Genomic DNA, 22,824 nt, shown 5'->3' on the forward strand with positions numbered 1-22,824 from the left:
TGGCGGCGGCGCGAGGCAGGGCGGGAGCAGTCGAAGCCCAGGCAAGCCTCGCGAGAACTGCCCCGAGACCCTTCCACGGAAATGTAACCTTCTGTTAGAGCCATGTTGAGTGTGGCCCAAAGGTGGGAGCGAGGAAAAATCGGAGAGGAACCGCGGGGGAGCCATGTTTGATGCGGCGAAGTTTGAGCCTTGCGGGACTCGGGAGGAGCCAAACTGTATCCGGGGAGGAGACCACCCCTACCCCGTTCCTTTTCATGCTAATTGAGCTGTTTGGCTGCGCGTTTGACCTCGGGCCGATAAAACAAGCTGAGGATTTGACAAGGAAGAACTCGAAGACTGGAAACGGCAGTTTTCTCAGAATTTACGATGTTTCACCAATTGTACAAATAAATCGTCACTCCAGTCAGTTTCAGAGTAATTGCAGCTATGCAGCTGCTGCAGTTACCCACTGCTGTCAGTATGGCGGTTTTATTCTCGAAGGTTACGGTTTTGTTCCTCTGCACAAAACCGTGCACTCTAATGGCTCCAGTCTCCAAGAGAACAATACGGTATTTGGTATTGGCCCTGATAAACTATGCTTTAAAAGGCCCTCTATGGTCAACATATCTTCTCACATTTTTGTCCTCTTTCCCCACTCTCCAGGTGGTGAATTCTATCATCTGTCAAGACTTAGTTGAAAGGACAGCTCATCTGCAAAGAATGTCCCTTTCCACGGGTGCTCACTACACACAAGCTCTCCACCCTTCACTTTTCTCCACTTTCTGGACTCCTATCGTTACTTACCCAGAAACTGTCAACTTTAAGTATCTTGAAGACTTGAAGGTCTCTTTTTGCTCTTATACTCCAATAGGGCCAACCAAGGACAGTAACTAGGACGTTGTAGGCAATTAGTGTTTGTTGTTGAGTGGACCGTATCAATGAAAGCGGGAGGCAGTAACTAGTTTCTCTTTGTAGATCCCATAGCTGTGCCTGAAAAGGAGCTAAGTGGTTGTACAAAAGTCCTGCACACGTATAAAACGTGTCTCCAGAAAGATGCACTGGAGGGAAGAAAAGAAAATGTGGGTGATCCAGCAATACAAGTGATAGCGAGAAAAAAAAAACTTTGATTTTCCACACCTTTGCTGTATAATGCAGTAGGATAAATGCTTTTCATATATTATTCTACTGAATGTATACAACCACCTTATTATGTAAGTATACTCACCTTAAAAGATGAACTCGGTTCTGAAAAACTAAGTACTTTGCCCATATTATATCATTGGTATATGGAGATATAAGATATGGGGTCTTACCCCTAGCTATCTCCTGGCCAACAACAAAAACGCTGAAAGTTCTGTCACTGTGTGGGCGGCCACGTTACTGTGGTGTCAGCCTGTGCACAATTTCTACCTCTTAAATCCTGTGCTGATGTTTTCTCCTTGCCTCCCAAATACCTCAGACACATCTGTTTTCCCTTTTGACATCTCTCTGCTCTTATTGTTTATACCCTACAGATTTGCTTTTGAGTTTTCATAGTATTTTCTCATAATTTCCTAAGAGTACTTAATCTCTCAAACAAGAGTAAAAGCTTAATGAAAAGGTTTCTTACCTTCCCCAGAAGTCTCCACGGTGTTAGGCACATAATAAGTGTTCAGTATGACCCCTCTGTTCTCCTACTTGTTAGTAGACATCAAGATCAGATTTTTCTGCCCTCTGTTGATTACTATGGCTTTGACTCTTGTCTCTCTTTGAATAAGTGGAACTGGTCCCAGAACTAAATCTTCAGTTGTCTATTACCCATCTCCAGATAGATAACAGAAGTCACCAGCACCTCCAGCCCCCAAATTAAGTTTATCATTTTCCTTCATATTAACCTGGATGGAAGTGGAAGACATTATTCTTAGTAAAGCATCACAAGAATGGAGAAGCATAAATCCTATGTACTCAATTTTGATATGAGGACAATTAATGACAAGGTTATGGGGGGGAAGCAGAAAGAGAGAGGGTGGGGGTGGGGCCTTGGTGTGTGTCACACTTTATGGGGGCAAGACATGATTGCAAGAGGGACTTTACCTAACAATTGCAATCAGTGTAACCTGGCTTATTGTACCCTCAATGAATCCCCAACAATAAAAAAAAAAAAAGTTTATCATTTTCCCCCATCCTCAGTCCCACAAAGCCAGCTCCTCTTCCCAGCCCTCTGTATTTCTGTTAGTGGCCATCACAGAACACCCTTCTGAGAACTGAGAAACTTAAAAATTCAGAAATAATATATGCTGAATTTTTACAAATTCAGTATAATAGTATATACCCATGCAGTTATTAAGTATCTAAAATACTATTGATGCATATTTCTTTTTTTTTTTTTTCATTTTGGCCGGGGCTAGGTTTGAACCCGCCACCTCCGGCATATGGGACCGGCGCCCTACTCCTTGAGCCACAGGCGCCGCCCTGATGCATATTTCTTATATGTATTCCCCTTGTTTCAGTCGCACTACTGTTCTTCTAATTTAGACTCTCATTTCTATTGCCCAAATGACTACAGTATTCTTCCCAGAGTTTAGCTTGAGTTTTGTCCTTACCCTACCTCTTCCTGCCAAAGTAAATAAAAACTTCTCACTTCAGCTATCAAGGCTTTTCTCAATATGGCACCAGCCTAGCTTCCCATTTACCTGAAGTAAGGCAGCACACTAAAGTAGAAAGGGCAGGGATGTGACATTAGGAAGACTGATTCAAATCTCAACTCCATCACTTACTTGTCCTGTGACCCCTCAAGAATCTGCATCTTAGGCTCAGCACCCATAGGACAGTGGTTATGGCCCTAGCCACATGCACCCAGGCTGGAGGGTTCGAACCCAGCCCTGGGCCAGCTAAACAACTATGACAACTGCAACAAAAAATAGCCAGGCATTGTGGCAGGTGCATGTAGTCCCAGCTACTTGGGAGGCGGTGGCAAGAGAATCCTTGAGCCCTTACCCAGGGTGACATAGTAAGACTCTTGTCTCAAAAAAAAAAAAAAAGTATCTCCCATCTTACTGTCTATAAGTCAAGGCTAATGATATCTATCCTTTCTTAAAGATTAGAAATAACATCTATCAAGAGGTTGGCATTAAAAGATAGAAATAAACAGTGGCTAATATTACTTCCCTAAGTGATATTAAGGAATGTTACATTCAATCCAAACTGGATCTCAGATATTACCTGTTTATTCCTATCTCGAGGCCTTCGTTCCCTGACTGGAACACATACTGCCCCAGTCCACAATTTTAGCCACATTCTTTTAAGTATTGTCTCAAAAACTACCTATTACAGAAAAAAAATTCCATGATTGCTCATACTTTGTTGATGCTCTTTCACCCTTGAACTCCATGATGCTATGTATCCTCCTTAGGGCAGTAACCACTATCAATAGTTCTGCATTTATCTTATACATCATTGTCATTAAGTTGTAAGGTTCTTTATCTCCTTCATAGTGGATTAAGAGCATGAACTTTGGAGTCAAACAGGCTCGAATTTAAAGCCTGGATGACCCACTTACTAGCTGTATAACTTTGGTGAAAGTGTTCATCTCTTTTTTTTTTTTTTTTTTTTTTTTTGAGACAGGACTCTGTTGCTTTGGGTAGGGTACCATAACATCATAGCTCACAGCAACCTCAAACTCTTAGGTTTGAGTTATCTTCTTGCCTCAGGCTCCTAAGTAGCTGGGACTACAGGCACCCGCCATGACACCTGGCTAGTTTTCCTATTTTTATTAGAGACAGGGTCTTACTCTTGCTTAGGTTGGTCTCAATCTCCTAAGCTCATGGAATTCTCCTACCTCAGACTCCCAGAGTGCTAGGATTACAGGCATGAGCCACCATGCCTGGCCTACTTCATATTTTTCTGCCTCAGTTTCCACATCTGTACAGTGGAGATTGCAACGGTACCTACCTCATGTTGTTGTGTAAGGATTAAAAGAAATAACACATGTAGAGGATTATAAAATGTATTCAGAATAGGCAAGTGTATAGTGACAGAAAACAGATAAGTGGTTCCCTGGGGCTGGAGAATGGGGAGAGATGTAGGGGAATAGGAGAGAAATGACTACTAATGGTTATAGAGTTTTGTTTTGTTTTAGACAGAGTCTCACTTTGTTGCCCTGGGTAGAGTGCTGTGGCATAGTAACTCATAGAAATCTCAAACTCTTGGACTCAGGACATCCTCTTCCTTCAGCCTCCCAAGTATCTGGAACTATAGGTGCCCACCACAACACCCAGCTAGTTTTAGAGACAGGGTCTCGCTCTTGCTCAGGCTGGTCTTAAACTCCATAGCTCAAGCAATCTGCCTGCCTCAGCCTCCCAGAGTGCCAGGATTATAGGCGTGAGCCTCTGCACCTGGCCAAAGTGTCTCTTGTGTGTGACGAAAATGTTCTAAAATTGATGGTTCCACAGCTCTGTAAACTAAGAATTATTAGGTTATGCACTTTAAATGAGTGAATTGTGTGATATAGGAAGTATATATCAATAAAGCTGTGTTAAAAAAGAAATAATATATGCAGAGGACACAGCATGGTACTTAGCACATAATAAGCGCTTTAAAATGTTGGTTATTTTTACTAAACTGAATTATGTATTTATTGTAAGCTGGATCAGTGCCTTGCAGATACCAGTACTCACTGTTTGTTGAATTAAATTGAATGTTTGTTGAATTTAAATTGTGGGTGAATAGTTACATGTTTTATCTCCTAGGAATGTGAAATTCAAAACTGATCTTTAGGGAACAGAGTGAGAAATGAAGAGATATAGCTTTGGTGATATAATCTCATTCCCTATTTGTAATTAATTAAATAAAATTATGTGTCAAGACTGACTAAAGACATTCCTGAGAAAATGTCAAGCCTGGATGGCAAATCTGATCTGTAATTTTGTCCATCACTTTTTCAGTAATAAATCCAACCATTATAGAGCTCTCTCCTATTCTAGGGAGGGGTTTTCTGGATACTTTTTTTTTTTTACTAGATTTAATCTTTTGGCTTAGTTTTGAACTTTTCTAGGGGATTTGGTATTCTGATAGGAAAACCAAAATTTATCAATAAGACTTTGACAAGAAAATAGGCAGAGCCATCTATCTTCATATATATGTGTGTGTATGTATGTCTATGTGTGTGCATAAACACACAAGCAAGGGAAATATAGGACAGAGGGACTTCTGGGACATTAAATCCGGAAAGAAAAAAGAATAGGAATATCTACAAAGGCAGCATTTAACCGTCTTTGACTATATGAGGTATAAAAATTGAAATTTTTGAGTGAAGTCCTAAGACAAATTAATAGCAGCAGCAGGAGTAAGTTGTGAGACAGGCCCACAAGATGTACATTTTCAAAGGAGAAATATGAAACCGGGTATGAAATTCTTGGGCCCCTCATGCAAGACCCTTCACCATGGTTACTAATATGAAAGGATGGAGAAATTGTAGGTTCAAAGGATTTAAGAGGAGATTACTTTGCAGAGGATAGGCAGTGGGATACAGAGGCAGCTCCTTCCTTACCTCAAGCTTTGAGGAAATAATATGGAGAGCTTGATATGCCAGAATATGGACAGCAGAGTAGCCTGAGGCTTGATTCAGGACTGAAAAGGGTATAGCAATTTTGGCAGCTGAGTCAGGTGCCTGGCAAGTTAAGTGTTTCTACTCCCAAAGGAGAGTCAGAGATTAGATGATCCAAGGCACCAAGTGTAGACCCTGAAATAGGAATCATTACATACTGCAAATTGTAAAAGTAGGTATCATTTTTTTAAAAACAGTCTCATGTGGGCCAGGTACAATGGCTCATATCTGTAATCCTAGCACTCTGGGAGGCCAAGGCAGGTGGACTACTTGAACTGAGGAGTTCGAGACAAGCCTGAGCAAGAGGCTCTACTAAAAATAGAAAAACTAGCTGGGCATCATGGTGGGTGCCTGTAGTCCCAGCTACTAGGGAGGCCGAGACAGGAGGATCCCTTGAGCTCAGGAGTTTGAGGTTGCTATGAGCTATGACAACGCCACTGCACTCTCCCCAGGGCAACAGAGCAACTCTGTCTCAAAAAAAAAACAATCTCATGTGAATATATTCTACTATTTGTGTTAAAAAAGAAAAAGTGGGGAGTTATATAATATATGCATAACATATATAAAATATCTCTAAAGGTATACATAAGAGACTGCTAACACTGGCTGCCTACCTGGAAGGAAACTAATGACCAGGAGTAAGACGGAGACTTGCCAAGTCATATTCTTTTGCACTTTTTGAATTTTTTTTTTTTTTTTTCAGTTTTTGGCCGTGGCTGGGTTTTTGAACCCACCACCTCCAGTATATGGGGCCAGTGCCCTACTCCTTTGAGCCACAGGTGCCGCCCGCACTTTTTGAATTTTGAACCAGGTGAATATACCATTCAAAAAATAAAATTTTAAAAATAAAGAATAAGGATTTTCAAAAAGGAAAGAAAGAAAAGGCTGGGATGGTAGCTTATACCAAATCCTAGCATTTTCGAAGGCTGAGACAGGAATATCACTTGAGGTCAGGAGATGGGGACAAGCCTGGGCAACATAACAAGACCCTTTTTCTAAAAATTACTATTTTTTAATTAGCCAGGAACTGTGTAGTATGCCTGTAGCCCTCGCTACTTGAGGGGTTAACCAAAGGGAAACACTTGAGCCCAAGAGTTCGAGGTTGCAGTGAACATGAACTATGATTATACCACTGCACTACAGAGCAAGACTCTTTTCAGAGAGAGAAAGAAAGAGAAAGAAGGAAGGGAGAGAGGGAGGGAGGAAGGAAGGAAAAAAAGAAAAGGAATAAAAATTGAAGACACCCCTCAAAGAGCGTATCTTACCAGGACAAATGCACCCCAGAGAAACACTTGTCTAGGGGCAGAGGATGAGGAGACACTAGGAGTGGCCAGCTGAAAGAGAGGCAGTGTACACATATAAAGAGTTATAGTTGCAGGGCGGCACCTGTGGCTCAAGGAGTAGGGCGCCAGTCCCATATGCCAGAGGTGGCGGGTTCAAACCTAGCCTCGGCCAAAAACCGAAAAAAAAAAAAAAGAGTTGTAGTTGCAGAGGCTGGGCAGGAGAATCTTTAAAGAACCCAGGGAAATACTCTAAGAGAAAGAATGAGTTTCAAACATCTAATAAGCTTGGGAAGAGCAAAGTTGCCTTACAACATACCAGTCAAGTGAGAATGTTCTTACAGCTCCTCCCTGACTCCTCAACTCTCTTCTTTCTCCCATGAACAGAGAATAAATTGTTTTTAGCAAACCTGAGGAAAGGGATATAGTCTAGAGAGAAAAAGAGAAAAGAAAGAACATTCCCCTGTTCCAGAAAGGAGTTAGCACAAAGGCAGGAGGCCCTGGTAAAAGAGGACAGAAGAATCCATACCTTTGAATAAAGATCAAATGTTGATTCATATATTGGGCTGGATATTTTATTACTGAATTAATACTGCTTTTGCAAGCTAATGTGATACAAGATTTTTTTTATTAACCAAAATTGATCAGAAAATCATGGGACTGGCCTGAGTTTTATCCATGAGTTAAGAGAAGGATTTCTCCCATGGAAAAAACTTAGAAGGATGATAAAGTTGCCTGTGTTATGACACCCACAAGTCTTGCTTATTCCACGTGACCAAAGACATGACCTTTACCAAAAGTAGATCCCAAGAGAACCTGAGCCAGCTAAGAGTGACAGTAGAAGGGATGCAAGGCTGGTTTAACATACGCAAGTCTATAAACGTTATCCACCATATTAACAGAGGCAAAAATAAAGATCACATGATCCTCTCAATAGATGCAGAAAAAGCATTTGATAAAATCCAGCATCCTTTTCTAATTAGAACACTGAAGAGTATAGGCATAGGTGGCACATTTCTAAAACTGATTGAAGCTATCTATGACAAACCCACAGCCAATATTTTACTGAATGGGGTAAAATTGAAAGCTTTTCCTCTTAAAACTGGAACCAGACAAGGTTGTCCTCTGTCACCTTTACTATTCAACGTAGTGCTGGAAGTTCTAGCCAATACAATTAGGCAAGACAAGGAAATAAAGGGAATCCAAATGGGAGCAGAGGAGGTCAAACTCTCCCTCTTTGCTGACGACATGATCTTATACTTAGAGAACCCCAAAGACTCAACCACAAGACTCCTAGAAGTCATCAAAAAATACAGTAATGTTTCAGGATATAAAATCAATGTCCACAAGTCAGTAGCCTTTGTGTACACCAATAACAGTCAGGATGAGAAGCTAATTAAGGACACAACTCCCTTCACCATAGTCTCAAAGAAAATGAAATACCTAGGAATATACCTAATGAAGGAGGTGAAGGACCTCTATAAAGAAAACTATGAAATCCTCAGAAAGGAAATAGCAGAGGATATTAACAAATGGAAGAACATACCATGCTCATGGATGGGAAGAATCAACATTGTTAAAATGTCTATACTTCCCAAAGCAATCTACCTATTCAATGCCATTCCTATCAAAATACCAACATCATACTTTCAAGATTTGGAAAAAATGATTCTGCGTTTTGTATGGAATCGGAAAAAACCCCGTATAGCTAAGGCAGTTCTAAGTAACAAAAATAAAGCTGGGGGCATCAGCATACCAGATTTTAGTCTGTACTACAAAGCCATAGTGCTCAAGACAGCATGGTACTGGCACAAAAACAGAGACATAGACACTTGGAATCGAATTGAAAACCAAGAAATGAAACTAACATCTTACAAGCACCTAATCTTTGATAAACCAAACAAGAACATACCTTGGGGGAAAGACTCCCTATTCAATAAATGGTGTTGGGAGAACTGGATGTCTACATGTAAAAGACTGAAACTGGACCCACACTTTACCCCACTCACAAAAATTGATTCAAGATGGATAAAGGACTTAAATTTAAGGCATGAAACAATAAAAATCCTCCAAGAAAGCATAGGAAAAACACTGGAAGATATTGGCCTGGGGAAAGACTTCACGAAGAAGACTGCCATGGCAATTGCAACAACAACAAAAATAAACAAATGGGACTTCATTAAACTGAAAAGCTTCTGTACAGCTAAGGAGACAATAACCAAAGCAAAGAGACAACCTACACAATGGGAAAGGATATTTGCATATTTTCAATCAGACAAAAGCTTGATAACTAGGATCTATAGAGAACTCAAATTAATCCACATGAAAAAAGCCAACTGGGCGGTGCCTGTGGCTCAGTGAGCAGGGCACCGGCCCCATATACCGAGGGTGGCGGGTTCAAACCCAGCCCCGGCCAAAACTGCAACAAAAAAATAGCCGGGCGTTGTGGTGGGCGCCTGTAGTCCCAGCTACTCGGGAGGCTGAGGCAGGAGAATCGCCTAAGCCCAGGAGTTGGAGGTTGCTGTGAGCTGTGTGACGCCACGGCACTCTACCGAGGGCAATAAAGTGAAACTCTGTCTCTACAAAAAAAAAAAAAAGAAAAAAGCCAACAATCCCTTATATCAATGGGCAAGAGACATGAATAGAACTTTCTCTAAAGATGACAGACGAATGGCTAACAAACACATGAAAAAATGTTCCTCATCTCTATATATTAGAGAAATGCAAATCAAAACAACCCTGAGATATCATCTAACCCCAGTGAGAATGGCCCACATCACAAAATCTCAAAACTGCAGATGCTGGCGTGGATGTGGAGAGAAGGGAACACTTTTACACTGCTGGTGGGACTGCAAACTAGTACAACCTTTCTGGAAGGAAGTATGGAGAAACCTCAAAGCACTCAAGCTAGACCTCCCATTTGATCCCGCAATCCCATTACTGGGCATCTACCCAGAAGGAAAGAAATCCTTTTATCATAAGGACACTTGTACTAGACTGTTTATTGCAGCTCAATTTACAATCGCCAAAATGTGGAAACAGCCTAAATGCCCACCAACCCAGGAATGGATTAACAAGCTGTGGTATATGTATTCCATGGAATACTATTCAGCCATTAAAAAAAATGGAGACTTTACATCCTTCGTATTAACCTGGATGGACGTGGAAGACGTTATTCTTAGTAAAGCATCACAAGAATGGAGAAGCATGAATCCTATGTACTCAATTTTGATATGAGGACAATTAATGACAATTATGGTTATGGGGGGGGACAGAAAGAGGGAAGGAGGGAGGTGGGTGGGGCCTTGGTGTGTGTCACACTTTATGGGGGCAGGACTTTATGATTGCAAGAGGGACTTTACCTAACAATTGCAATCAGTATAACCTGGCTTATTGTACCCTCAATGAATCCCCAACAATAAAAAAAATAAAAAAATAAAAAAAAAAAGAGTGACAGTAGAGATAGAAAAGCAGAGAGCCAGTCATAGGAGCAGCAATAACATTCCCCAGGCAAGATTGGAATGATATAAAGGCGAAAAGAGAAGAAAGTAAGGATTGAAAAGCAGCAAACACATACGCTTCACCTTTGGAACGCTGAATAAAAGGAAGAAACTAATAAAGAGAGAAATTTATGATTAGCATCACTAGTCCAGAAAAAGTTAGTGATTAAAAAAAAACCTAAAAACCAATTTTTTAAAATGACAAGATGCTGTATATCACTAGCAATCAGGAAAAGACAAAATCATAATGAGAAGCCATTTCACACCTACCAGATTAGCAAAGATTAAAAGGTCCGATAATATCACATGTTGGCAAAGATGTGAAACAGTAAATTTTTATTCATTTCTGATAGCTGTGTAAATTGGTATAAACGTTTTAGAGACCATTTTGGAAACATGAAGTAAAGTTGAAGATATGCCTATAACTCAATAATTTCACTCAAAACGATCCACATTCTCAAACCCTTTGTTACAGGGCCACAATAAGATATAGAGCTTATGCAAACATGTAAACTAACTATGTCAGCACACTAAGCACACTGTTTAGAGTTGAGCCAGCTTTTCTTTCTTTCTTTCTTGCTTTTTTTTTTTTTTGCAGTTTTTGGCAAAAAAAAGTTTTCCTTGAGCCACGGGTGCCACCCTGTTGAGCCAACTTTTTAAGATCAGACTTTCTCGATGAAAGAAATTGTGTGTTGAAGTATATTCTGATTCTCTGATTCAAGAACCTTATCACAGACTTAAATAGTTCACTACTGTAAGAAATTCAACCAGGTGCATCAGGAGACAAATACAAGAATTTCAATGCAAACATTGTTTACAATAGCAAAAAATAGGAAATAACGTGTCCATCAGTAGAAAAATGGGTAAATAAGCTGAGGAACATTCATATAATGAAATACTAAGCAGCAGTGAAAATAAGTTTAACCCTCACAAATACAATTTTTTTTTTTTTTTGAGACAGAGTCTCACTCTGTTAGCCTGGGTAGAGTGCTGTGGCATCATCACAGCTCACAGTAACCTCAAACTCTTGGGCTCAAGAGATCCTCTTGCCTCAGCCTCCCCAGAAGCTTCCTCTGTTCACTCCTTCCACATACTAATTTCCTTTATGCTTATTCAGAAGTAGTCATTTTTTTGAATTTCGTATCTTTTATTCCTTAGCATTTAAAAATCTTTTACTACATTTGTATGTATTCCTAGGTAATCTATACCAGTACTGTGTATGCTTTTTTTTTTTTTTGAGATAGAGTCTCGTTATGTCGCCCACGGTAGAGTGCTGTGGTGTCACAGCTCACAGCAACCTCAAACTCTTGGGCTTAAGTGATTCTTTTGCCTCAGCCTCCCAAGTAGCTGGGACTACAGGCGCCCGCCACAACGCCCGGCTATTTTTTTGTTGCAGTTGTTTAGCTGGTCTGGAACCGGTTCAAACCTGCCACCCTCAGTGTATGTGGCTGGTGCTGTAACCATTGTACTACGGGCACTGACCACTATGTATGCTTTTAAGCTCTATGGAAGTGGCATCATGCTATATGTATCCATCGGAAAACTGCTTTTTAAATATTATATTTGTGTTCAGGCATGATGGCTCACACCCGTAATCCTAGCACTCTGGGAGGGCGAGATGGTAGGATTGCTTGAGGTCAGGAGTTCGAGACTAGCCTGAGCAAGAATGAGACCTCATCTCTATTAAAAATAGAAAAACTAGCTGGGCGTTGTGGTGGGCGCCTGTAGTCCCAGCTGCTAGGGAGGCTGAGCCAAGAGAATTGCTCAAGCCCAAGAGTTTGAGGTTGCTGTGAGCTATGATGCCATAGTTCTCTACCCAGGGTGACAGTAAGACTCAGTCTCAAAAAACAAAAACAGACTCAGTGCCTGTCGCTCAAGTGGCTAGGGCGCCAGCCACATACACCGGAGCTGGCGTTTTCGAATCCAGCCCCAGCCCACCAAACAACAATGACCACTACAACCAAAAAATAGCCAGGCATTGTGGCAGTTGCCTGTAGTCCCACCTACTTGGGAGGCTGAGGCAAGAGAATCATTTAAGCCCATGAGTTTGAGGTTGCTGTGAGCTGTAACACCACAGCACTCTACCCAGGGCGACAGCTTGAGACTCTGTCTCAAAAACAAAACAAAACAAAACAAAATGCTATAAAATGCATTTTTTAAATAATAAATAAAAGCACCTGTGGTTCAAAGGAGTAAGGTGCCGGCCCCATATGCCAGAGGTGGTGGGTTCAAACCCAGCCCCGGCCAAAAACTGCAAAAAATAAATAAATAAATAAATAAATATAATAATAGGAATTTTAGACTTGGTGCCTATAGCTCAGTAGTTAGGGTGCCAGCCACATACACTGGAGCTGGTGGGTTCAAATTCAGCCCGGGCCTGCCAAACAACAATAACAACTACAACCAAAAAATAGCCAGGCATTGTGGCAGGCGCCAGTAGTCCCAGCTACCTGGGAGTCTGAGGCAAGAGAATCGCTTAAGCCCAAAAGTTTGAGGTTGCTGTGAGCTGTGACGCCATGGCACTCTACCAAGGGCGACATAGTGAGACTCTGTCTCAAATAATAATAATAATCATAATTATAGGAATTTTAAAACTCATATGGGGAATGTAAGGATAAATAACCAAGATGGAAAAGTAAAGGGACACTAGAATACAACTTCACTCAGTTGAAATGGTATAATACCAGTTTGCAGCTCAAGCAACTTTTCAGCTTTGCAACACTGAGTAGACAAGTACAGCTGTTCGTTTTTATCAGAATTTAATCTGACCTTTATATCCATTAAAAAGCCAGCAACAGCCACCTTGTGGGTACATTATTATTGGCAGTTCAAGTAAAGAGCAACTGCGCTGTAGGGAATGGTAGGTTAAAATCAATTACCTGTCCTATTTTTTTCACACCAGCCATGAGAGCTCATCTCTTTGCCTCAAACCAGCTTCTCCTGTACTTAAATTCCTACTAGAGGAAGATATATCAAAAAGCAGCACAGCTGGTTCTAAGTAAAAAGAAACTAGGATAATGCTAACGTTGTCCAAATTAGATTCACTCAAGCCAAACAATTAAATTATCTTCCATGACAATTTTACATGACATTCCCATTACATATTCTTTTATAATACTTTTTTCTAACCCTAATGGCCATATGAAAAAATTGAGTTTTACTTTGGACTTCTTTTCTATGTGACTTTAAGAAAAAAAAATGAAGATATTAAAATTTAAGGAGATTAAAAACTAGAAATTAAGTTTTCAAGTATTCATTGCTCTAATAATAAATGGGCTATTTCAAGTCAAGAAAGAAAAAGAATGGTTAATAAGTGGATCCACTCTAAAAGTAGAACATCAAGTAAATAAATAGAAAATATATTTCAGAATTCGAAAATATTAATGAGGCAGATGGTATTTTCCAAAAATGAGTGCACTGATATATTTCCTCCCTTTTTATAATGTGTTATTAACATTCCTCCATTGAGAGATGAGATCTATGTTCTTTCTACTTGAATCTGGATAGATTTTGATAATGGCCTCAACCAATAGCAGAAGTGATGCAATGTGACCTCAGAGGTTAGGTAAAAAAAAAAAAAATCAGATTCTGCTTTGCTGTCTTTTCCTAGGGACAGATACCTTGGGAATCTTGATTTGACATGAAAAGTTTAGAGTGGCTCACGCCTGTAATACTAGTACTTCGGGAGGCCAAGGTGGAAAGATTGCATAAGGCCAGGAGTTCAAGACCACCCTAGACAACATAGCAAGACTCCCATTTCTACAAAAAAATAAGAATAAATTAGCCAGGCATGGTATTGCAGGCCTATAGTCCCAGCTATTTTGGAGACTGAGATAGGTGGATTGCTTGAGCAATGAGGTTTTCAGTGAGCTATGAATATGGCACTACACTCTAACCCAGAGACAGAGTAAGACATGGTCCAAAAAAAAAAAAAAAAGAAAGAAAGAAAGAAAAGGGAAAAAAAGGAAGGAGGGAAACCACATAGAGATAGAGAGAGATGCCCAAGGAGTGCCAGGTATTCCTGATTCCAATTGTTTAAGGGTTTTGAACATTAACCATCAGACATATGATGGAGTAAGGATTCCAGAGGATTCCAGTTCCCAGCTATATTAGTCAGGATCCTCCAGAGAAACTATCATCCAATTATGCAGCCTGGCAAGTCCAACATCTGCAGGACAGACCAGTAAGTTGGAGACCCAAGGAAGAATTAATGTTGCAGATGCAATCTGTTCAGTCTGTTTTCTCTTAAGGCCGTCCATTGATTGAATGAGCACCACCTACATTATGGAGGATAATCTGCTTTATTAAAAGTCTACTTATTTAAACGTTAATCTTATCTAAAAACAAAAATAAAACCTCCAAAGCAACATCCAGACTGGTGTTTGACCAAATATCTGGGTACCGTGTCTGAGCAAAACTGACACATTAAATTAACCATCACACTAACTATTAAGCCACCTCAGCTAACACCAACTAAAGTAGAGACAAGCTGGTTTATCAAGTCCTATCAAAATTGTAGACTTGTGAGAAATAAATGTTGTTATTTTAAGCCACTAAGTCTCAGGATAATTTGTTGTTCAGAACCAGTAACTAGGAGTTCTATTTGTAAACCTTAGTTTGTATATGCATTTGTTCTTTCATTCACTTTTATGTTCCCATTCATTTTAGGCAGGAATGAAACTAAAATATAATCACCAGTATTGTTAGGAACCAATCCAAATGGAGCAGGAGCAGAACCCTCCCTGTTGGGCTGAGTGCAAACTTCTCAATTGTAAGATCTCGGATTCAGGGAGCAACAGCTATTTACCAACCAGTGTGGAATTATTTTAATATTTAAACAACCAAGCCAGTGCAGACTATATGTCAGCCAAGCATGAGGTATAATACTTTATTGTAGTGTCTTCAGTGGGCTTTGGCCCATTAGTTTAATCATCCTAACAGCCTTAAAAGAAAAAAGATGGCAAGGATTTGCCTTTGCTGAGAATGCACTGGACTACCTAAGCAGGTTTGATTTTCATCGGAGAGACCTCCAGGTATTAGTCTATCTCAACAACACTATGCTCGTCTCGTGATAAATGCTGCTCAGTCCTAACACTATGACTCAGCTTGAAGGAATTACTCTGAGATTTTGAGATTCTGTAGGCGGGCACATGATGGGGCCTGTTGCAGGTCAGATACCTAAAAAAGAAAATAAAAACAACCAAAAAACGTAATGTAGAAAATATCTTAACATTCTTTGAGGATTCAGTCATTCATAGTTACAGGTAAAATACATCAGTAAGGCAAAAGTGTTTGTCTGCCACATAAGAAAAGAGGAACTTGAGATTTGAGCTCAACACTGGCTCAGAATCCTTCTAAATGCGGGCAGTAAACAAGCCCAAATAAGCACAGCTTATTTTGGATGGTCTGGGAATGTATTTTATGACTTCTAAAAGATTTTATTGTCAAGGAAGAAAAACAAAATAAAAGCAAAGAAAAAAAGATTTTAAAATCCTCACTTCAAATAATCTATTAATACAGTTAACATTGATTTTGCACAAACCAGTTGCTGAGAATAAAATTCTTGTGATAAAATAGCTCAGGGTTTATAAGGAGTTGGAACTTTAACATTTGACTAGCAAGGCATTGTTGATCTAACCTATGTCTAATTCCAAACCTTCTACTCACAGTGACGTGCTCTATGACTCCAGTAGAAAGAATTTAACCTGTGTGGGCCTAGTGTTAACAGGGATTCTATTTTTAAGGTGTATATCCTTTTTGAGGAATACGATATGATATAATGATTTATTGGAACTATAAGACAAACAGCTAAACCAGTGGTAGCACCTATACTTTCTCCTATCACCCTATTTGAATTACTAGTTCATAGTGGTTAGTGAAGACAAGTAGGATTTAGGAAGTATATCACATAATGTATAAAGTTGACATGAAAACAGCAAAGATGCCCTTTGTAAAGTTAATTCTTCACGATCAAAAATAAAACATAATTTGTTTAACACACTGCTTTACATTTAGCCAATAGGTAATGAAAACATATTGAATGGATGTGTAATGGGCTTCATAAATAAGAAAATTTTTTTTTTTATAATTTTGTGTAGTTCCTTCATGTTTTGAAAAGAATTTGCTGACTCTGCACTGATGCATTCCCTTTTGAGTTTTTTCCCCCAGGAACCAGGAACCATCTTGCCCACCCCCAACCCCCAGATAACTACAGAGCCTTACACAACACATTGTCTGGAAGATAAGACCAGTGCGACAAGATAAGACAATCTGCCACAGCAGATTGTGCCCAACAACCCACTGCACCTGCACATAAGGCCTGAAAGAATGACCAATATTAAACCCTAGCTTATTATAATACTAAAATCCCCACCTGGGAGGGACTTGTCCACCATTTTTGATCATGGGATGTGTGTCTGAGCATGATTCCTCACTGCAAGTGTCTGTCCTGCACTCCACCCCAAACACGGCATGATGTTCACTCCCCTCATGCATTATCCATTTTCACCTCCATAAAAACTCCCAACCCTGTGGGTTGGGGAGGCAGATTTGAGACAGATTTTGTCTCCCCCTCCCAGAAGATGCACCTCCTGCAATAAATCCTTTCTTCCTTCACAATCCTCATTGTCTCAGTAATTGACTTTCTGTGCAGTGAGCAACATGAACCCCTCTTGTGGGTTCATTCACAGATGGATGGATCAATTCATTCCTCCGTGAGGTAGGTTAGGAGCAACTAGCTGGAAATCCAAGGAAATCCACTTCTTAAGTATCTGTTCAGATCAAAGTAGCTTTGGGGGATTGAATTACATATCTGGAATATTGTTTCAAATCCACACTTCACTTTTGTTGGCTAATCCCTCCCTTAAGATAGGTAGTGAAGTGCTCTTGGAATGGAGCCAGGCAATGGCGCGTTAGTGAGTTTCTTCCTCCTTTCTTTATTTCTTTGAAGCAAAGCAGAATTTAACACAACCTGAGAATGACTTTAAACCAAAAAGGCTTAGAATCTTAGAGTCATTCATTATAGCAATGGTGAGACATTAGAAATAAAGTGTGTACATCTCAAAAACATCATTCCCAAAAAAGAAATCATTAATGAGAAAAAAAGGAGGTTGCTTAAACAAAGTTTGTAGTCTGACATTTATAAAAATAAGACCCAGGGTGGTGCCTGTGGCTCAGTGAGTAGGGCGCCGGCCCCATATACCGAGGGTGGCGGATTCAAACCCAGCCCCGGCTGAACTGCAACCAAAAAATAGCGGGGCGTTGTGGCGGGCGCCTGTAGTCCCAGCTACTCGGGAGGCTGAGGCAGGAGAATCCCGGAAGCCCAAGAGCTAGAGGTTGCTGTGAGTCCTGTGATATCATGGCACTCTACTGAAGGCAGTAAAGTGAGACTCTGTCTCTACAAAAAAAAAATAAAAATAAATAAATAAAAAAAATAAGATCCAAAATAAATCTATAAGTATGTATTATATGTACAAATATAGTACATAAGAATGGTAAACTCTGATGGTAGGGAGAAGATCTGAATTAGGGTAAGGCTGATTTTTGATCATTTAATTGCTATCATTTGCTTCTATCTTATTAGATTTCCTTAAGAAGATTTGTGAATGAGACAACCCATGTATTTATATGTAAATACTAAGTCTTTCATATTTTCCCCAAATTAAGTTTTATACACTCGCCTGTTAAGAGATTACTTCTCCCAGCTGCTCTGGAGGCTGAGGCAAGAGAATCGCATAAGCCCTAGAGTTAGAGGTTGCTGTGAGCCGTGTGACGCCACGGCACTCTACCCGAGGGCGGTACAGTGAGACTCTGTCTCTACAAAAAAAAAAAAAAAAGAGATTACTTCTTCAATGTGTGATTTTGGAATGTGTTTAAGCTTTAAAAATTATATTTTCCCACATTTAATCTCTATGAACCTTGAAAAATTATTTTCTTTTACTGTTGAGTGCCTTCTGTTTTTTTAGCGTTTTTCCTTTTGGGATTCCCTTTAAATAGCATAACTAATAGACATGGTGATCACTTTTACTATATAAAGGCAACTCTTTTCTCTTAGAATTCCTTTAAAAATAAGAACATCTACAGCCTCTTTCTGTTTTAATGCTGATTTATGAACTAATACAAATGAAATATGCACTGGAATACTTATATCAAGAGAGCCGCACATTTAAAAAAACCTGAAGGAAGAATACGTCAAAATGAGATTATACATAATAAAGCCAGGTTATATATGCTCGGCACCCTTAGCACAGTGGTTACGTGCCAGCCACATACACTGAGGGTGGTGAGTTCAAACCCGGCCCAGGCCAGCTAAACAACCATGACACCAGCAACAAAAAAATGGCCAGGCTTTGTGGCAGGCACTTGTAGTCCCAGCCACTTGGGAGGCTGAGGCAAGAGACTTGCTTGAGCCCAGGAGTTTGAGGGTGCTGTGAGCTGTGACACTACAGCACTCTACCCAGGGCGACATGGTGAGACTCTGTCTCAAAAAAAGAAAAAAGCCAGGTTATGTTTTGTAAGGGGTAAACCACCCTATTTATAGGCAGTGGAAAGTTTTAAACTTTTGACAGGAGATTTCTGTGTTCCTTCTAAAAACAGAAAAAGGCAGCTGAATGCTCAGCCTGGAAAAAGACCCTCAGGTTTTAAAGAGACTTATCAGCCACTGAAACACTTCTGGAATCCCAGGACTGAGTGCTCCCCACCTGTTGAGCAAGGAATGAGAACATATGAGCATTTGGTTGCAAATCCTACTGCATTAACAGAGGGTCTACAAAATATTATAAGGCGTAAAAAGCAGCTGAAAAACTGACAGGCAGAAATAAGAGTTATGACAAAGAATTAACTAGTTTTGGAAATATAAGTAATTGTATATACTGCATTATTAAGTATGAAATGAAAAACTTGTGCAAAGCAAATATATATACTGTTCTAACATGTTGACAGTATGTTAAAGTGTGTACTTTCTAATTTTCATTATTTTACACATATCAGTAGTTATAACTATTTTATGTAACCTTGTATATATTTTATATAACGAGTGTAATGAACACTTGTATAACCTCTATTAACTTCAGTACTTGTAGTTTGTTTAATTCTCATCAAACTATGATATATTACCATCACCTGTCTTTCACAGATGAGGAAACAGGAAAGATAAAGTAATTTGTTCATGGTCACAAGGGTAGAGAAGTAGTAGAGCTAGAACTCAAACCTCCCTCTTCTAAATCCTGAACACGTGCCTGTTCCATTATACCATGCAATTGTGCAAAGCAATTATTATTATTATTATTATTATTATTATTATTATTATTATTTGAGACAGAGTCTCACTGTTGCCCCTGGTAGAATGTCGTGGCACCATAGCTTACAGCAACCTCAAACTCCTGAGCTCAAGCAATTCTGTTGATTCAGCCTCCTGAGTAGCTGAGACTACAGGCACCCACCACAAACCCCAGCTACTTTCAGGGATGGGGGTCTTGCTCTAGTTCACACTGTTTTTTTTTTTTTTTTTTTTGGTAGAGTAGAGACAGAGTCTCACTTCATGGCCCTCGGTAGAGTGCCGTGGCGTCACACAGCTCACAGCAACCTCCAACTCCTGGGCTTAAGCGATTCTCTTGCCTCAGCCTCCCGAGTAGCTGGGACTACAGGCGCCCATCACAACGCCCGGTTATTTTTTGGTTGCAGTATCAGCTGGGGCTGGGTTTGAACCCGCCACCCTCGGTATATGGGGCCGGCGCCTTACGACTGAGCCACAGGCGCCGCCCAGTTCACACTGGTTTTGAACTTGTGAGCTCAGGCAGTCCACCTGCCTCGGCCTCTAAGCATGCTAGGATTACAGGCCTGAGCCACCACACCTGGCCTTATGCAAAGCAATTAGATATTTATTAGAAAGGATTGGGATGTGAGGTTATGTGCTTCAGCTTTTGAAATACGGTATACAAAATGGCATCACTCATATTCAGAGCTCTAAAATGAAGTCAGGAAGCCATTCTAAAAAGAACTGCCTGAATGTCCTGCATGCTTACAGGAAAAAAACAAAAACAAAAACACACAGACAAAAAAACCCAGGCACTTGCCTTGAACCCTTGAATTAGGCCAAACTGCAACAACCACAATATCCTTGAAAATATTGATGTTGTTCCACAGATCCCATAAACTTTGGTCATTCCTTTTCATTCTTTTTTCTCCCCTAACTATGTATTTTCAAATAGTCTATCTTTAAGCAAATTGATTCTTTTGTCTGATCGACTCTACTGTTGATACCCTCTATTGCATTTTTCATTTATTTTATTTTTATGCACCAGGATCTGTTTGATTTTTTTTTTCTTATTTTAATCTCTCTTAAATTCCTCTGATAAATTTCTGAATTGATTCTGTTTTGTTGCTCAAAGTTTGTTGAGCTTCCTTAAAATAGCTATTTTGAATTCTTTGAGAGCTCACACATCTCTATCACTTTAGGTTTAGCCTCTAGTGCCTTAGTTTGTCTATTTAAGTGAGGTCGTATTTCTCTGAATGTTCTTGACGCTTGTAGACGTGAGATAGTATCTGCACATTGAGAGATTATTTATTTTACTTTTTGCAGTCTGCCTTTGTCTGTGCCTGTCCTCCCTCAGAGGGCCTTCTGAGGGATTCTAAACAAACTGACTAATGTGTTCCCCAAGGCTGTGATTGCTACAGCACTAGCGAAACTCTATGCTCAGGTTCACTGCAAGTCTCACAAGGGCTTTGAGGTGAATGTGGCTTTCTAGATTAGACAGATTTAAGACCCTTGTAGAACACTGGGGCTGTGTGGGAGCACTGGCCAGAGAACCAAGTCCAGAAGGCTGTCCCAGTGGCCCAGATGGGCATGTCTCTCAGAAGACCTCTGAATAGGTGGGATGGGTCCCCAACTTCAGCAAGAGTGGGAAACTCCAGGGTTTTCATTGGTTTCTGTTTGTTCTTTTAGCTCTCATTCACTTAATTGGCTAAGATTTTCTGGAAGCCCACAAAGCTCATGTTTCCTCCTCCCAAAAGGGAAAGGTACAATTAACACTAGAAAAATTACTAAAGTGGGAACCCTTGAGATACTCTCAGATCTCTACATCCTTATATTTTTAATTCTTGAAAACAAGAAGAAAATATCTCCTAGTGAAACATTTCAGAACCTACTAACCTTTATCTTTGAAAATTTATGCTCCAAATGTTCCATTGACATTGGCTGCATTCATTCAGCACCACCAGTTAAAATACATATAGATGAAACAAAAACACTTCCACATGTTAAACAATATGTCAAGAAGCCATTCAGGGAGTTAAACCAATTATTTAGGATTACCTCAAACTGAGCCGAATCATTCTAGTCCACGTAATGCCTCATCCTACGGGTACAAAAACCTAATAACCGGGGAGAGAGATTTGCCCAAGACTTAAGAGCCATCAATAGCACTGTAATACCTCATGACCTTGTTGTATAAAACCCACATACATTACTGTCATCCATGTCATCAGATAGTAAGGTTTTCATTGCAATTGATTTCTGAAGGGTCTTCTTTAACATCCTGGTTGAGCCAGATAGTCAATATCTTTTTGCCTTCACATGGGAAGGACAACAAGACGTCCTTATTTTCTTATATTCTTATATTGTCCTTATATTCTCATCTGGGAACAGGATTCCCACCCTGTATACAAACCTTTGTAATCACTGAAAATTTAGGCAAAGGAAAGAGTTGATTATGGGCTCTCCGTTAATTGTTTATATTCCTCACTCTATTGAGGCATTATTCAACTTTTTATCCAACATTTTTCCTAGTAGACTCACTTCTTTCAAGACCCTATTATTATCGCCCTCTAATGTAACTATTGGTTGCTGCAACTCTTTGAATCCTATCACCTTACTTTCTCTTCCTTCTGATGAGATACCACATGACTATATAACTCTAACACGTACCTCACTAACCCCAACAAAGGACCTGCAAGAAATCCCCATTCCAAATATTGAACTTGTCTGGTTTATTGATGGATTCTCCCTTTGAAATAATTTAGGGAAATGTCAAGCTGGATATGCTATTGTTTCTCTGTCTAAAACCATTAAAGACCATTGCTTAATAGGCACAAGCCCTTGCTCTCTCCCAAGCATGTACACTGGCAGTTAATTAGACTGCAAATATCTATACTGATAGCCCCTACGCTTTTGGAGTGGCACATGATTTCATTATACTCTAGAAACAAAAAGGTTTTCTGACCTCTACTGACCAAAAGATAAAAAACAATGACTATGTTCTAGAATTATGTGAAGCTATCCCAAAACCTAAGTCTTTAGGATAATTAAAATCCCAGGACACTCAAAGACTGCTATAAAGAATGTGAAGAAAATTACTTGGCTAACACACCACACAAGCTGCAACTTCTACAAATCAACTGCCCAATGGTCAATTTGATACAATTGTGTATCAAATTGTCAATTGTGCAGCCCTGATGCATAACAGATAGTCCACCAAATGAAAAA

At 39.9% G+C, this 22,824-nt stretch overlaps 1 protein-coding gene across 1 annotated transcript; it reads left to right on the forward strand.

Moving 5' to 3' along the window:
- The first annotated feature begins 170 nt into the window (after positions 1–170).
- On the forward strand, positions 171–1,948 carry LOC128597533 (uncharacterized). Its single transcript, XM_053607970.1, has 2 exons — positions 171–548; positions 643–1,948. Exons 1-2 carry the CDS (start codon positions 171–173, stop codon positions 871–873), a joined length of 609 nt encoding a protein of 202 aa, XP_053463945.1. The 3' UTR covers positions 874–1,948.
- The last annotated feature ends 20,876 nt before the right edge of the window (positions 1,949–22,824 follow it).

The sequence above is a fragment of the Nycticebus coucang genome, chromosome 10 (assembly GCF_027406575.1).
Source record: "Nycticebus coucang isolate mNycCou1 chromosome 10, mNycCou1.pri, whole genome shotgun sequence".
Classification (NCBI taxonomy): Eukaryota; Metazoa; Chordata; class Mammalia; order Primates; family Lorisidae; genus Nycticebus; species Nycticebus coucang.